Genomic DNA, 15,881 nt, shown 5'->3' on the forward strand with positions numbered 1-15,881 from the left:
TATGTATGTATGTATGTATATATATATATATATATATATATATATATATATATATATATATATATATATATATATATATATATATATATATATATATATATATATATATATATATATATATACACACACACACACAAACTACATGGCCAAAAGTATGCGACACCCCTTCTACTTAGTGGAACCGGCTGATTCAGCCACACCCATTGCTGACAGGTATCTATAATCAAGCACACAGCCATGCAATCTCCATAGACAAACAATGGCAGTAGAATGGGCCGTACTGAAGAGATCAGTGACTTTCAACGTGGCACAGTCATAGGATGCCACCTTTCCAACAAGTCAGTTCATCAAATTTCTGCCCTTCTAGAGCTGCCCTGGTCAAACTGTAAGTACTGCTATTGTGAAGTGGAAATGTCTTGGAGCAACAACCGCTCAGCCGCGAAGTGGTAGGCCACACAAGCTCACAGAACGGGACCACCGAGTGCTGAAGCGTGTAAAAATAGTCTGTCCTCGGTTGCAACACTCACTACCGAGTTCCAAACTGCTCCTGGAAGCAATATCAGCACAACAACTGTTCGTCGCGAGCTTCATGAAATGGGTTTCCATGGCTGAGCAGCCGCACACAAGCCTAAGATCACCATGCGCAATGCCAAACGTCAGCTGGAGTGGTGTAAAGCTCGTCGCCATTGGACTCTGGAGCAGTGGAAACATGTTCTCTAGAGTGATGAATCAGCTTCACCATCTGGTAGTCCAACGGACGAATCTGGGTTTGGCAGATGCCAGGAGAACGCTACCTGCCCAAATGCATAGTGCTAACTGTAAAGTTTGGTGGAGGAGGAATTATGGTCTGGGGATGTTTTTCATGGTTCGGGCTCGGCCCCATAGTTCCAGTGAAGGGAAATCTTAATGCTACAGCATACAATGACATTCTAGACAATTGTGTGCTTCCAACTTTGTGGCAACAGTTTGGGGAAGGCCCTTTCCTCTTTCATCATGACAATGGCCCCGCGCACAAAGTGAAGTCCATACAGAAATGGTTTGTTGAGATCGGTGTCGAAGAACTTGACTGGCTTGCACAGAGCCCTGACTTCAACCCCATCGACCACCTTTGGGATGAATTGGAACGCCGACTACGAGCCAGGCCTAATCGCCCAACATCAGTGCCCGACCTCACGAATGCTCTTGTGGCTGAATGGAAGCAACTCCCCGCAGCAATTTTCCAACATCTAGATTCTAGTGGAAAGTCTTCCCAGAAGAGTGGAGGCTGTTACAGCAACAAAGGGGGGACCAACTCCATATTAACGCCCATGATTTTGGAATGAGATTTTGGTTCGATGAGCACATACGGGTGTGATGTTTGGTGGCCACATACTTTTAGCCATGTAGTGTATATGTATATATATATCTATCTATAATTCCAGTAATCTCTGTGTGTATGTGTGTGTGTCTGTGTGTGTGTGTGTGTGTGTGTGTGTGTGTGTGTGTGTGTGTTTGTCTGTGACCGCTGTTTCTCGACAACCACGGGTCCGATATACTTGAAACTTGCCAGGTATATTGCTGGGGACCCGAGGATGTGCCTTTTCAAGGTTTGAAATTAATCGGACAAGTGGTTCCCAAGGTATGGTCACCGTACTCGCAAGCCGTTCGCTTTGGCTTTGCGAATGAACCAAACCATTTCATGTAAATAGAGGGGGGGGTTCTACCGTACTCGCAAGCCGTTCGCTTTGGCTTTGCGAATGGACCAAACCATTTCATGTAAATAGAGGGGGGGGTTCTGTGGTCGTTACTGCCACGTGGTTTCAAAGTTTTTTTTTGTTGTTGTTTGCACGCATGTTTTTTTGCACCCACGTACGGGCACGCCCTAGTATATATAACTCACACTCATACAAGTACAAAATTTGGGTCGAAAATGATTTTAATATGCAGTAAAAATGATAGCATAAAAGAAAATCGAGACATTTAAAAAGGGAATCTGACAGTGAAGTGTATGATTTCACTTCCGGGTAGCTGCCCTGCAAAGGTATATGCTCCTGACTGTAAGCTGTTGCCATTACAACTCCTACAAAGATGTAGAACCCACCTATACCTGTTGAAATCAAAGATGAGCTAACCCCATACATTGGATAACCTTCTGGGATTGCCTTTTATAGAATAATGTAGGACGCTTTCAGAGGAAACCCATCACTCGAAACTTACCATTGCTTAAATCGCCGCATGCTGTCGAGCAGGTGAAACTGCTGCCAGCGTTTGGAAAAATTCACCTTTCCATCAACGTTGTCTGGATTGCCTAGGTGTACGAACGTTAAGTCTTGCAAGATAAGACCTCTGTGGAGTGAGTGAATTGGAGCGAAAGGAGGAGCAAAAAGGGGAGTCATTTTGTCAGGTGAATCGAGGAAGGGTGAGACATAAGGTTAAACATAAGGAAATGCAAACGAGTGGTCGAAACAAAGTTCGCAAAGCGTTACACCGAGAAAATTAATATTAGTTGTGACTTACAGGTAAGGAATACAAGGTGGTTCAGCTTCGGCAAGAGCAGCACGGTACGCCCGGAATGACGAGGAGCTGTCGATCAATGTGCAGGACTCTGCTAAGCCCTGTCGTAATGAAACTATTTCAAAGAACAATTTTCAAATGAGGTTAAATTTGCAGCCATACGCATCCTCACCCCTTCGCTAAACTAAACAAAAGCAAAGGGACACAAACAAATATCCACACGCTTCCATGCCCACCTCAGTGATTTGTTTCTGCCACTCGAGTCTTCGGATAGGAGCGGAGTCCAGCGCTGAAAGCACAGCCAAATAGGAATTGAAGTTGTTCAACTTCCGGAGATGCTAAAGAGATTGTAAACACAAAAACAACATATAAAACGTCAACTTTCATTGCTAAGTGCAGGACTGTGGATGAGAAGTGTATCATTATGAAAAGAAGTTGGTTTGTTGTGTTGAAAAGAAATAGATAAAAAAGAAACATGAAGTATCTGTTTGCATTCTGTCAGAACAATTTAAGGGTTTAATACAACATGCATTTTAAGGCCATTTTCCCTGCTAGAGCGGGGGGTTAGCCTTGCGGTCCCCATGACAAGCTTCTCCATTTTGCCCTATTTTCTGCATCTCTCCTTGTTAACCCCCTTGCCTGCATTTCTTCTTCCACCATCTTTCACCAAGTCTTTCTCGGTCTTCCCCGTCCTCGACTTCCTTCTACATTCATTTCCATCACTCTTCTCAACCAGTCACTTTCATCCTTCCTCAACACATGACCAAACCATCTCAACCTGTTCCTCTTCACAGCATCCATCACAGGCTCTATTCCCATCATCTTTCGCAATTCATCATTTGTCTTCCTCTCTCTCAACGATACTCCGCACATCCACCGAACCATTCACATTTAATATCTAATTATATTTATTACACAGAGTTGGGAGAACATTTATTGAATACTAGCAGAAGTACCCGGAGTTGCCGGGCGAGGGGGGGGGGGGGGGGAATAGGGACGGGAAGGGGAGGATGGCGGGATAGGGGGGGGGGGATGGGCAGGAATTGAATGGGGGGTAGGGTGGAAATACGGAAAGGGGGGGGAAGGGGGAGGGAGAGAAGGGGAGGCGGGGAGAGGGGAGGCGGGGAGAGGGGGGGGGGGGAAGGGGGAGAGAGAGAAGGGGAGAAGGGGAGGTGGGGAGAGGGGGGAGGGGAGGGGAGGCAGAGGAGGAAGGGGGTTCATCACCTTTTCGTTAAATATATGCTGATGAATGTGGCATTCATCCCGTTTCTGCGTTAAGTGTGATGCCGAACAGGAAGAGGAAGAAGCCGTACTATCAACTTCGTACACTTCCGGAATTGTTTGATTTATTTGTGTTCAAATGTCTGGTGGTTGTTTTGTATTTATTTATGCGAATGTGTACTTGTATATAACTGTCATTCATTTTAAAAAGCTTGAGCGATTTTTTTTTTAACTCCAAAAAAACGATCTTTTTTTTTTTCCAATTTTGTTTGGCCTAAAACACTCCCAGGCACTCACTGATGAACCTCTGAAAGTTTGACGAAGATCCGTTCAGCCATCTCTGAGAGAAATGGCGACACAGACAGACATCTCTCTTATGCAGTATAGATAGAAGAGAAAAACATTATGAACGTGGTGGTATAAATATGGTTGCACGTTGCAAAATGTTAAAACTAGAGCGAAGTTGATGGCATGCCATCGCAAATCCCCACGCTTCCCACCTTTCCTAAAACCTAAAAAAAAATCTACAACTTTTCCGTTTTCACCCATGTGACCCTAAATCGCCACCCCAGTCCCCACCCGTGGGGCATGGACCGGGGGTCAAATCGAGAAAGTTGTCACATATTTAATGCGTCCCCCAATGCTAATTGCATATACAAGGTTCATTTAAAAATGAGCCCGTAATTGTATTTTTTGGTATTTGACCTTTTGACCCTGGCTCAGGCCCAAAAATGTTACTGCCCTTGCACCTTTGTGCCATGTGGTGATCACAACTACCAGGTTTAGTGAATTTCTGCCCAATTGTTCAGGAGATGGACAGACGGACAGACAGACAGAGACAGGGCTGATTACAATATCCCCCATTTTTTTCAAAAAGCATGAGGATAACAAAAGACGAAATACAGGATAGTTAAAGCCAAGAAACAAATACTTTATTTTATTTCTCAACCAATTGAAATGGCAAAACTATTGTACAGGGTGTTAAAAAAGTCCAGAATCATAAATAAATAAATAAAAATCTTATTTTTGAGACGATGGCTTTGAGGTGGATAGGACGTCATAGAATGATAGAATGGCTCCCACATAGTCCAGATTTAAGGCCACTTGAATTTTTCTCTTAAGGGGACAACTGAAATCAGTGGTGCATATGAGACCACGTACTTTTGAAAATCGAAATAATGAAATCAGAAACGAATGTGCTAAATTGATGCAGTAATGTTAAGAAACGTGCAATGAAACATTCACACAATAATTCTAAAGTGTATGCATTTTAGAACATTTAGTGCATGCTTAACAAAAAAAAATTAAAATCAGATAATTGGCCTTTAGGCCTCAATCGGGTCTTGTGGTAATGCATAATTGCCTGTGTTTTTTTTCCCTCCTTCCGCCCCTTTCCCCCCACCCCGACAAAGGAGCGATCAAGTAATATGTTTTGTGAAGATCGTATGTTGAGGTTGTATTTTTGTCCGCATCCGCTTTGTATTTGGACTTCTTCTTATTCCGTATGCTAAACATGACGAAGACACCTAAAAAAAAAATGTAAAAAAAGTGTCGATTTTAGTCAACCATGACCTTTTGAAATTAAAAATGAATAGTCTTCAAGTGACCCAATATGCAAACCCTGCTTAAATTTGAACTCAATCAGATGAAAATTGATGATTATATGCAACCTTGACCTTTGAACTTTTGATCTAAGAAAAAAAAATGGCTTCTAGCTTTTCATTGGTGAACCAATTCAGTCAACCAATATGCAAATTCTTAAAATTTCGGGTCAATTAGATGAAAATTGACGACTTCCTGCGACGCTGATTTCTGACTTTTGACCTTTTGACCCAATTGTTAATTTGTGTTCTCCATATTCTCATAATAAAGCTTTGTTTAAAATGTGATGACAAAAGCTCAAATGGTAAAAAGGTTACGACCAGGCCAAACACAGGTACACAGAAGCGATTACAAAACCCCGTCTCCCGCTGTGCGTGGGACGGGATAATTATTATATCATTTTACGTGCGCCTGTTATTAAAAAGATTGCTTTACACAGGTTTATTACAACACCTCTGCGTTCATGCCTCGAGTGAGTATGTTGCTTATACACTGCCTGGGATTTTCCCGGGAGCGATCAAGTAATATGTGGTGTGATTTTCCTGCAGGAAATATTTAAATACATATATTATTTCATTGAATTTCTGCCGGGTACTTCAGCTAGTGAATGATAAATATGAAATAGTCAAACGTTAGAGTTCTCTGATTACTAATCATATTTGTTAGATCATTATGTTTATGATTTAAAAAAACAAACCTTCATGATTTTCATGAACTTTAGGAGTAGTTTCTCTCTTTCCTGTGCCTTCTCCTGCTGGATAATGACAGAGCGCACCCTGCAAAAGATTGAGGGAGTAAAGCTTGAGAAAAAAAATCAAAAGGGAATGGTGAGCACTAGGCGTCACCTATATATTATGTATGCAGACATAGCAGAATATTTCAGCTTCCCTCCATCCCAGCCTTCCCTATTGACGCCTCATCTTCCAAACTTCTTTCCCTTTTTCTCCCCTTCCATTGTGACCCCCTATATTCTCCCTCTTAAGACAATCTATTATGTCACAAAACAACAACAACAACACAACATGCATTTTAAGGCCATTTTCCCTGCAAGAGCGGGGGTTAGCCTTGCGGTCCCCATGACAATCTTCTCCATTTTGCCCTATTTTCTGCATCTCTCCTTGTTAACCCCCTTGCCCGCATTTCTTCTTCCACCATCTTTAGCCAAGTCTTTCTCGGTCTTCCCCGTCCTCTACTTCCTTCTACATTTATTTCCATCACTCTTCTCAACCAGTCACTTTCATCCTTCCTCAACACATGACCAAACCATCTCAACCTGTTCCTCTTCACAGCATCAATCACAGGCTCTATTCCCATCATCTTTCGCAATTCATCATTTGTCTTCCTCTCTCTCAGCGACACTCCACACATCCACCGAACCATTCGCATTTCCACCCTTTCCAGCCTTCGTTGCTGCTCTACATTCATGACCCATGTCTCGCTCCCATAAATCATAACACTTCTCACACATGCAGCATACACCTTTCCCTTCAGCTTCAACGACACTCCCCTCCTCATCAGCACGCCACTCAGTTCCCGAAACGTCTTCCATGCACATCTCACTCGAGCAACCGTTGCCGAGTCTGATCCACCATCTCCATTCAGCATGTCTCCGAGATAGCAAAATGTTTTCACACCTTCCAGCTTCACGCCGTCTCCAAGATCCAACTCAACATTTCCTCCATCTGCAGCTCCCTCTGTGCACACCTTACATTTGAATGTAGCTGCCACACTGGTTAATGACCCTCTCAGACCACTACATTTTTGATGAACCCACTCAGCGCACATTGTACATTGAATGGAGTTCACTCCGACACCCTTCCTGCACACAGCACATGGCCACTTCCCAATTCTTTCCACCTCACCACATGCTTTACCACTTGCCATCACCTTCGTCTTTCCTATATTCACCTTCAGACCTTTTGTCTCCATACTTTCCTTCCACTTGTTCATCTTTTCCTTCAGTCCATCCATACTTTCCGCAATCAACACCAGATCATCTGCATACAACAACTCCCACGGTAAACCCTCCTTTACGGTCTGAGCCAGCACCTCCATCACAGCTACAAATAGTAGTGGACTTCGTACCGACCCCTGATGCACTCCCACCTTCACCTCAAAATCACCACTGTTCCCGTCCTTCGTCCTTACAGCTGTGCACGCTCTATTGTACATTGCCATCACAACTCTGATCAACCATTCCTCCACTTCTAACTTCCTCAATGCCCATGTCAATATTTTGCGTGGAACCCTATCGAATGCTTTCTCCAGATCAACAAACCCAAGAAACAACTTCTTCCTCTTCTCCATGTACTTCGCCTGCAACTGCCTCACAATAAAGAGCGCGTCTGTCGTTCCTCTTCCTGGCATAAATCCAAACTGCATTTCGTCGATCTTCACCTTCTTCCTTATCCTCCTCTCCATCACCCTTTCCAATACCTTCATTCCATGCTCCAATAACTTTATCGCTCGGTATGAGCCACAGTCCAGAGGGTCACCTTTCCCCTTGTATAGAGGGACAAGGGTACTCAGTTCCCAATCCACTGGAATGCGGCCTTCTTTCACCACCAGATTACAGATCTCTGTCATTCTCTTCACACCCCAACTTCCTGCTGCCTTCAACATATCTCCCACAACTCCCGTCGGCCCTCCCGCTTTTCTACTCTTCATTGCTTTTATCGCTTCCTCAACTTCCTTCTCAGTTATCTTCTCTGCCGGTCCTAAAACTGGGTTACTCTCTATGTTGCTATCCCATTCATTCTCTGTATTCAACAGCATTTCCATATATCTTTTCCATCTTCCTTTAATTCCATCTGGGTCCACAACGATTTGTCCCACTTCATCCTTCAAGCAACTCACCCCCATCACATCACACCTCTCTTTAGCTATCTGCTTTGCAATCCTGAATACCGCTCTCTGACCCTCTTCCGAATCGAAGCGTGGTCCGAACATTTTCCTACATGTCTCCTGTGCCTTTGCTACCTCTTTATTTGCAGCCTTCCCGGCTGCCTTATAACTTTCATGCTCTGCTTTTTCTGCTCCCGTACCCTTCGCCTTCTGACACTCCTTGAACTTCTTCCTCTTCTCGTCAATCCTCTTTCCAACTTCATCATCCCACCACCATGTTTCCGAGTGCCTCGGTGGTCGTTTTGTCCATCCACATACCTCACCAACGGCTCCCAACAGACTATCTTTCATTGACATCCAACCACTTTCAAGCTCAACCACATCATCCTCGACCCGACTCAGCCTCTCTTTTAATGCCTCCCTTACTGTCACCTCTTTCAACCTCCACACCTTCATTCTCGGTTGGTACTTCACCCGCCGAGCTCTCCTCGCACCTTTCACCCTTATGTCACAAAATGGTAACATATTTGCTAATCCGCCACCCAAACTCTATCTAAATTTAGCGCAGAACCCACCGAAGAATAGATGATAAATAAAGGACCTTGTTCCTTTTCTTATTTGTTTTCCCATATTACAAACTCCCATACATAAGCAATGTGTATATGCATGGCCATAAAATGTGGTCACCATCATCATCATCATCATCATCATCGTCATGTACCAATCATACTCTATGCAGAACGTTGGTGCTGCCTAAGCACATTTCTGATTACATTTCTGATTTGGTCGCCACCCGGCTCAGGAAGTTAGGGTAAGAATTTGTAATTTGTTCACGGTGCTGGCGATAGCTCGCCTCCTCTTCGCGAAGGACTGAGTGGGATATGTAACGTCCACCAACTAATGCCGACAGACGGAAGGCCCAGTTTAACGGCACACACATCGATGAATGACCCTGCCTGTGAAACACCGGGATGACAATTTATAGCTGAGTCGAGATTCAAACCCAGGGCTAGACAGCCAAGAGGAGAGTACGCGCAAGTCTAGGCCATCCTGCCAGCCCCTAAAATGTGGTATAGTTCTTGAAGTAGAATATTTTTCCTGATATAATTTAGAGTTCCTCACAATCTCAATACATTTTGGTCAATAACCATTAAAATATACAATGGAAAAATTTCACAGGACCACTTGGAAAGTGACGTGCATTTCTTAGCACTTATACCTGCCCAGGAGGGACTACGTATAAAACGATGTATAAAACACGAGCTATAGACTCTGTATAAAACATAAAACTATAAGGAACAGAATACCAGTATGACATGTAGTTAAAGTGTTCAGTAAACGCTGTGAGGTTCGGACTGTGTTCTTCCTTCTGCTCCTTCGGCCAGAGCAGCACCTCTGCAATCTGTATCGCAGTCACACAAAATCCATGAATGGGATTATGAACAGCAGTTTGTAAATACCAAAAGAAATGACGAAATTATGCCCTTACCAGCAATTCTTACAAAAAACAACAACACTTTCAAATCCTATATTTGCACCAGTCTACAACCATCACCATTTTCACAATTTTGAATCACACGAGGGTCAAATGACTACAGCAAACTACTTACAAAGCCGTGCCACCTCCCTGGTTCACAAAGTGAGATGCTGTTACACACCTCTATCTTGTAAAACAGCTGAGAGTCCAAGAGAGTCAGTTGCTCAGCTATTTCCTGGCTGTGAAAATCATGCAGCGTGCCAGGCCTGATGGGTTGAAACACACAGTGAAGGAGTTAAAAAACATACAGGGTTTGTCAACTCGTACTGTGACTAGAGCTCAATGAGGAAACATACACACTGGTGTGTCGACTGACCTTCCTTATGCACAAATAACCACATACTGAGCATGTACCACAGCATGTATACATACTGGAATATATGCTTTGGAAAAGTGAATCTTTACAAACTACGGTGGACTAATCATCAAATGAACACGTGAACAAGTGAAAATTGTCATTGAAAGTTAAGGTAGGCAAGGATCATGGAAGAGAGACCAATGCACGAAGAGTGGAGCAGAGAGAAAGGTGTATACGAGGAAAACAGAAGAGCAGTCAAGGGAGAGTCGGACATGCAAGTATGACAAGAAGCAGAGACAAAGGAAATTAGAGGACAGGCAGACAAACACTCGAGCAGAAGGGAGAGCCAAAAAAGTAAATGAAGATAGTAAAAGTCACAAGTGGACAGAGGTGAAAGGTCAGAAAAATGGAAAAGACATGGGAGACAAGACAAGATCAAGATATATGTGGGTCACCAAGGAGAGCAGATGGAGACTATTTGTGAACCGGGTAACAAGGGGAAGAGGTTCTGGAGAAGTGTGTGTCATCTGCCAGAGCAGCGGAGGTCATCTATTATGAAAAAGAAAAGTGTCTGTGTGTGTGTGTGTGTGTGTGTGTGTGTGTGTGTGTGTGTGTGTGTGTGTGTGTGTGTGTGTGACGCTTCATTCTAAAGAGTTCCTGCTCTCGTATAATAATAACAATGGTACGATTAGAAAGCTAATAATCTATTTACTTGCAACGATGATTCGTGTCTGTTTAATTCTAAAGGTGCTCGGAGTCGGAGTTTGAGGAAGAAGTGGGAATGGGAGCTTGATGTAGCGGTTCTAGTGGTAGCATTTATTATTCGACAACAGCAGAAACCCTTTAGAAGGATACAGGAGGAGAACACAAAATTATATGTCATAATATTTCTCGAAGCAATCTTGAGGACTTAAATCCCTTCAGCTGTCTCAGTATCACATTTTTACCTGACATGACCTCTGACCTTTGATGCCGAAATCTAATCAGCTCATCTTTGCATCATAATATATACTTATCCCAAGTTTGGACCACATCCCATCACTGGTTCACAAGTTATCACGGTAACAGGATTTTTACCTAACATGACCTCTGACCTTTGACCTCTTGACCCCAAAATCGATTCAGTTCATCTTTACGTCATAATACATATTTGATCTAAGTTTGATTAAAATCCCTTCAGCCGTTCTCAAGTTATCGGGGTAACGAAAACCTATCATGGACGGACGGACGGCCAGACAGACAACCCAAAAACATAATGCCTCCGGTAACTTTGTCGGCTGAGGCATAAAAACAACATAATGTAAAGCATCGGATAAAGGCAAATTGCATCTGCTGCTAAGATCAAGAATGCAAGATCAGTACAGAGAAAAGATTGGATTTTGTGAAAACAAAGGAAAGAAAAGCAGAACGAGTGGGATGGGGGTGGGGGACATTAATTAATTTAAGCATCTGTAAATACATTTCTCAACCTTAAAATGTCATCAAATAGTGAAACATACCAATAATTTATATTTCCATACAAAACTCTGGAGATTCCTTACCTGGCAGCGACAGTTCTTGATGAAAGAGGCACTGTGTGTGGTGGGTTTTGCACCTGCGTGGCTTTGATGATCAACTTTTCTCTCAAGAGCTGAGCCATGCGGAGGTCCCCGCGCTGTAACAAGCTCAACACCATGGCCATGAGTGGAGTGAGTGTATCAATCTCCAACTCCCTAACACTGACAATGAGATGATGGAAAGTGAGCCAGATAAATTAATAATCTATTACTAAAAGGAGATGCATCGTGTGTGTGTGTGTGTATATAACAGGAAGAAGAAGAAGAAGCATGACCTCGAGCTTTAGCGGTTCCTGCTGTCGTAGAATAATAAAAAAATGGTTCCATTGGAAAGCTAATAATCGATTTACTTGGAACAAAACTGTGTGTCCGTTTAGACATCAAGATGCCTGTTCTAAAAGCCTGTCTTTCTGGGATTGAAGAAGAAGCGGTAATGGGAGCTTAATGTAGCGGTCCCAGCAGTAACGTTTATTATTCTACAACAGCAGGAACCCTTTAGAATTTAAAAGTACATGGAAGGAGCACACAAAATTATATAGAGTAATACTTCTCAAAGCAATAGAAAAGTATATAGAAGTACAGGGAAGGAGCACACAAAATTATATAGAGTAATACTTTTCAAAGCAATAGAAAAGTATATAGAAGTACAGGGAAGGAGCACACAAAATTATATAGAGTAATACTTCTCAAAGCAATAGAAAAGTATATAAAAGTACAGGGAAGGAGCACACAAAATTATATAGAGTAACACTTCTCAAAGCAATAGAAAAGTATATAAAAGTACACGGGAGGAGCACACAAAATTATATAGAGTAACACTTCTCAAAGCAATAGAAAAGTATATAGAAGTACAGGGAAGGAGCACACAAAATTATGTAGAGTAACACTTCTCAAAGCAATAGAAAAGTATATAGAAGTACAGGGAAGGAGCACACAAAATTATATAGAGTAATACTTTTCAAAGCAATAGAAAAGTATATAAAAGTACAGGGAAGGAGCACACAAAATTATACAGAGTAATACTTCTCAAAGCAATAGAAAAGTATATAAAAGTACAGGGAAGGAGCACACAAAATTATATAGAGTAATACTTCTCAAAGCAATAGAAAAGTATATAAAAGTACAGGGAAGGAGCACACAAAATTATATAGAGTAACACTTCTCAAAGCAATAGAAAAGTATATAAAAGTACAGGGAAGGAGCACACAAAATTATGTAGAGTAACACTTCTCAAAGCAATAGAAAAGTATATAAAAGTACAGGGAAGGAGCACACAAAATTATATAGAGTAATACTTCTCAAAGCAATAGAAAAGTATATAAAAGTACAGGGAAGGAGCACACAAAATTATATAGAGTAACACTTCTCAAAGCAATAGAAAAGTATATAAAAGTACAGGGAAGGAGCACACAAAATTATATAGAGTAATACTTCTCAAAGCAATAGAAAAGTATATAAAAGTACAGGGAAGGAGCACACAAAATTATATAGAGTAATACTTCTCAAAGCAATAGAAAAGTATATAAAAGTACAGGGAAGGAGCACACAAAATTATATAGAGTAATACTTCTCAAAGCAATAGAAAAGTATATAAAAGTACAGGGAAGGAGCACACAAAATTATATAGAGTAACACTTCTCAAAGCAATAGAAAAGTATATAAAAGTACACGGAAGGAGCACACAAAATTATATAGAGTAATACTTCTCAAAGCAATAGAAAAGTATATAAAAGTACAGGGAAGGAGCACACAAAATTATATAGAGTAATACTTCTCAAAGCAATAGAAAAGTATATAAAAGTACAGGGAAGGAGCACACAAAATTATATAGAGTAACACTTCTCAAAGCAATAGAAAAGTATATAAAAGTACAGGGAAGGAGCACACAAACGACAGCAGCAACAACACCAACAACAACTACGGGTTATAAAGAATTCATTATTTTGTGTTTCACTTCATTTACATCCTTATTGAGACACAGATAGACATGCAATATGTTTGTGAAGTACAACATGCTGTATTTTGATTAAACACATCAGTGATGCGACATGTATGCACCGCTACATTTTGATTACACGTCAGCAAAGCGATGAGTAGGCACAGCTATTATTTCACGAATCGAGAAGATATATTAGTATCAGCAACAACCATATTAGAATTTAACTAACAGAAGGAATTGTATGAGGAATGAAATGGACATCACAAAAGGAATGATGAAATGTAGGAGCATAGAAAGACGAGATGGGCGGATGAAGAATTGAATATGGTAAAGTGTACAACGGCAAACAGATAGACAACTGTTCCGGCCAGTGTTGCTGCCCATACAAAGCCACAATGGCTCAAACATCATGTACTACCCTGAAATGACCACTCACAAACATGGAACTACAGTTTATCAAGCTACGTTATCCAAGCCAAGGGCTCAGCCTTGTGGTGAAAGTCCCACCGTACCAGCGGAATGATAAGCCACCATGCACAATTCCAGAGATCAAAGTGGATAGAGATGAGGAATCTCACCAGAGCTCATCGACAACTCTGATAAGGAGGGAGAGTGTATCAAATGTCGCTTTCCTGGCTTTTGGCTCGGTGAGACCAGATATCTGCTCATATGTGGGTCACAAGTCAAGAGAATCAACGGCGATACCTTGAATAACAAGCCGATTGATGCAACGGAAAAAGTAAATATGTACATTATGTGCTTTAATTATCACTTATCTACCAGGTCTCAAATGAGATCCAGACAAATCAAAACTATGGCAGTGTGGGAACAAAATTTTAAAAACAACAAGCGAAGGAAAATAAGGCAGAGGGAAAGAGCAGGGGTGGGGATAAGTGGCAGGAGATGGCACAGACAGAGGCAGCCAACTACAAGGATATCGATATTTGAGCCTCTTGATGAGTTCATGTGCCGACATGAAGGTGCGGTACGTGGTCAGAAAGGCTTCGTTGTACATGAGATCTGTGGAACAATAATACAAGTGTAGAACGATATTTGAAACAAAACCCATTCATGGTTCACAAGGCAAGGAAAGGTGAGCAAATCATTAGGTAATACTTGTTATGACCCATTTGATAAGCTTGGTGTTGGCTTAATGGTTAAGCTAGCTGGCTTGAGATCTCAAGTCCTGAGTTTGAACCCCTGTCGTGCTATTGAAACAAGCATTCTGATTATTGCGCTGCAATACATGTCCCCTACCAAAGTTCAAAGTGCCATAACTTTGTCAAAAATGATCGAAAATGCAAATTTATGCACGGTTGATGCTGGTTTTCAAACTTTATCTGAGGTATGCTGAGACACGTGTGTCACACCTCGCCTCGTAGATAAGCCCGCAGGGTCGCTCCGTGGAGCAGCCTGCACGTATTGCACTGTGTGAATTATATAATTACCAACGCACGGTCTGAGGTACTAGCGATTCAAGAGATATCCATTTTTTAAAATATTTTCGTTTAATTAACGATATCTGCCAAACCACGTGCCCTATCACAAATTCCAAAAGGACATTTTAGTAGACTGACATGCTGAACAGATCTGTGAAGTTTCCCCTTGATTGGATCAAAAATGAGGGAGGAGCTCGGTTTTAAAGGTTCATGCTTAAAAACGTCATAACTCTGAAACCATGTGATGCATGACGTCATGCTCGCTGACTTTTTTGTTCGTCATGGGTATGCGATTCTGCCTGCAAAGTTTAGCCTCGATCTGTTCAGCCGTTGCAGAGAAAAAGGGGTTTTCGTGTTTTCACGAAAAACAATATGGCGGCCGAACCACGTGACCTGTGACGTCATAATTACCATTAAAATATTCTACAGACCGAGTCCCCCCTACGGTGAAAATTTGATCTCAATCGGTCCTATTATTGCAGAGAAATTGGTTTTTAAAGGAAAGTAAAACTTTAAATAGCACTGAGTTAAGGAGCATCAGAATTATCAGAATTACCAAAGTTCAAAGTCCATAACTTCGTCAAAAATGATCGAAACGTCGTGAAGTTCGAACTTGATCTGTAACTTATCATGAGGAAACCATGTACCAAGTTTGAAATCATTAGCTTTTAGAGTTTCGAAAAAAAAGTCCAGAAAACTATTCTTTGCGTGACAGACTGACAGACTGACAGACTGACTGCAAACCTATAGTCCCCTCCGGTGTACACCGTTACGGGACTAATAACACCAGGTGGGTTGACTCAACATGTCACCCTTACAAGGTCGCCAAAATGAGTACTAGATTACTGGTAGCAGTGGCATTGCATCAGCGGCACAGCCACACTTCCAGAAATGATGCAGCCAAACAGCCACAGGCTGCATATGAACCACCACCATGCCAACGTACACATGT

General features: G+C 41.9%; 1 protein-coding gene across 4 annotated transcripts in view; it reads right to left on the reverse strand.

Moving 5' to 3' along the window:
- LOC137422968 (rap guanine nucleotide exchange factor 1) overlaps nucleotides 1–15,881 on the reverse strand; it is a 116,824-nt gene that overhangs the window by 11,779 nt on the left and 89,164 nt on the right. For 3 of the 4 annotated variants that reach the window (XM_078774872.1, XM_078774871.1, XM_078774873.1), the window contains 9 exons: nucleotides 14,425–14,510; nucleotides 14,069–14,157; nucleotides 11,537–11,713; nucleotides 9,819–9,903; nucleotides 9,468–9,562; nucleotides 6,014–6,092; nucleotides 2,730–2,831; nucleotides 2,497–2,594; nucleotides 2,197–2,325 (listed from right to left, as the gene is read on the reverse strand). In XM_078774872.1, coding sequence (XP_078630998.1) covers nucleotides 2,197–2,325; nucleotides 2,497–2,594; nucleotides 2,730–2,831; nucleotides 6,014–6,092; nucleotides 9,468–9,562; nucleotides 9,819–9,903; nucleotides 11,537–11,713; nucleotides 14,069–14,157; nucleotides 14,425–14,510 — 940 coding nt within the window. Of the gene's footprint in view, nucleotides 1–2,196; nucleotides 2,326–2,496; nucleotides 2,595–2,729; nucleotides 2,832–6,013; nucleotides 6,093–9,467; nucleotides 9,563–9,818; nucleotides 9,904–11,536; nucleotides 11,714–14,068; nucleotides 14,162–14,424; nucleotides 14,511–15,881 lie in introns of all 4 variants that reach the window. The other variant, XM_068109668.2, reaches the window with a different exon arrangement.

This window comes from Myxine glutinosa, chromosome 3 (assembly GCF_964187855.1).
Source record: "Myxine glutinosa chromosome 3, kmMyxGlut1.1, whole genome shotgun sequence".
NCBI classification, from domain to species: domain Eukaryota; kingdom Metazoa; phylum Chordata; class Myxini; order Myxiniformes; family Myxinidae; genus Myxine; species Myxine glutinosa.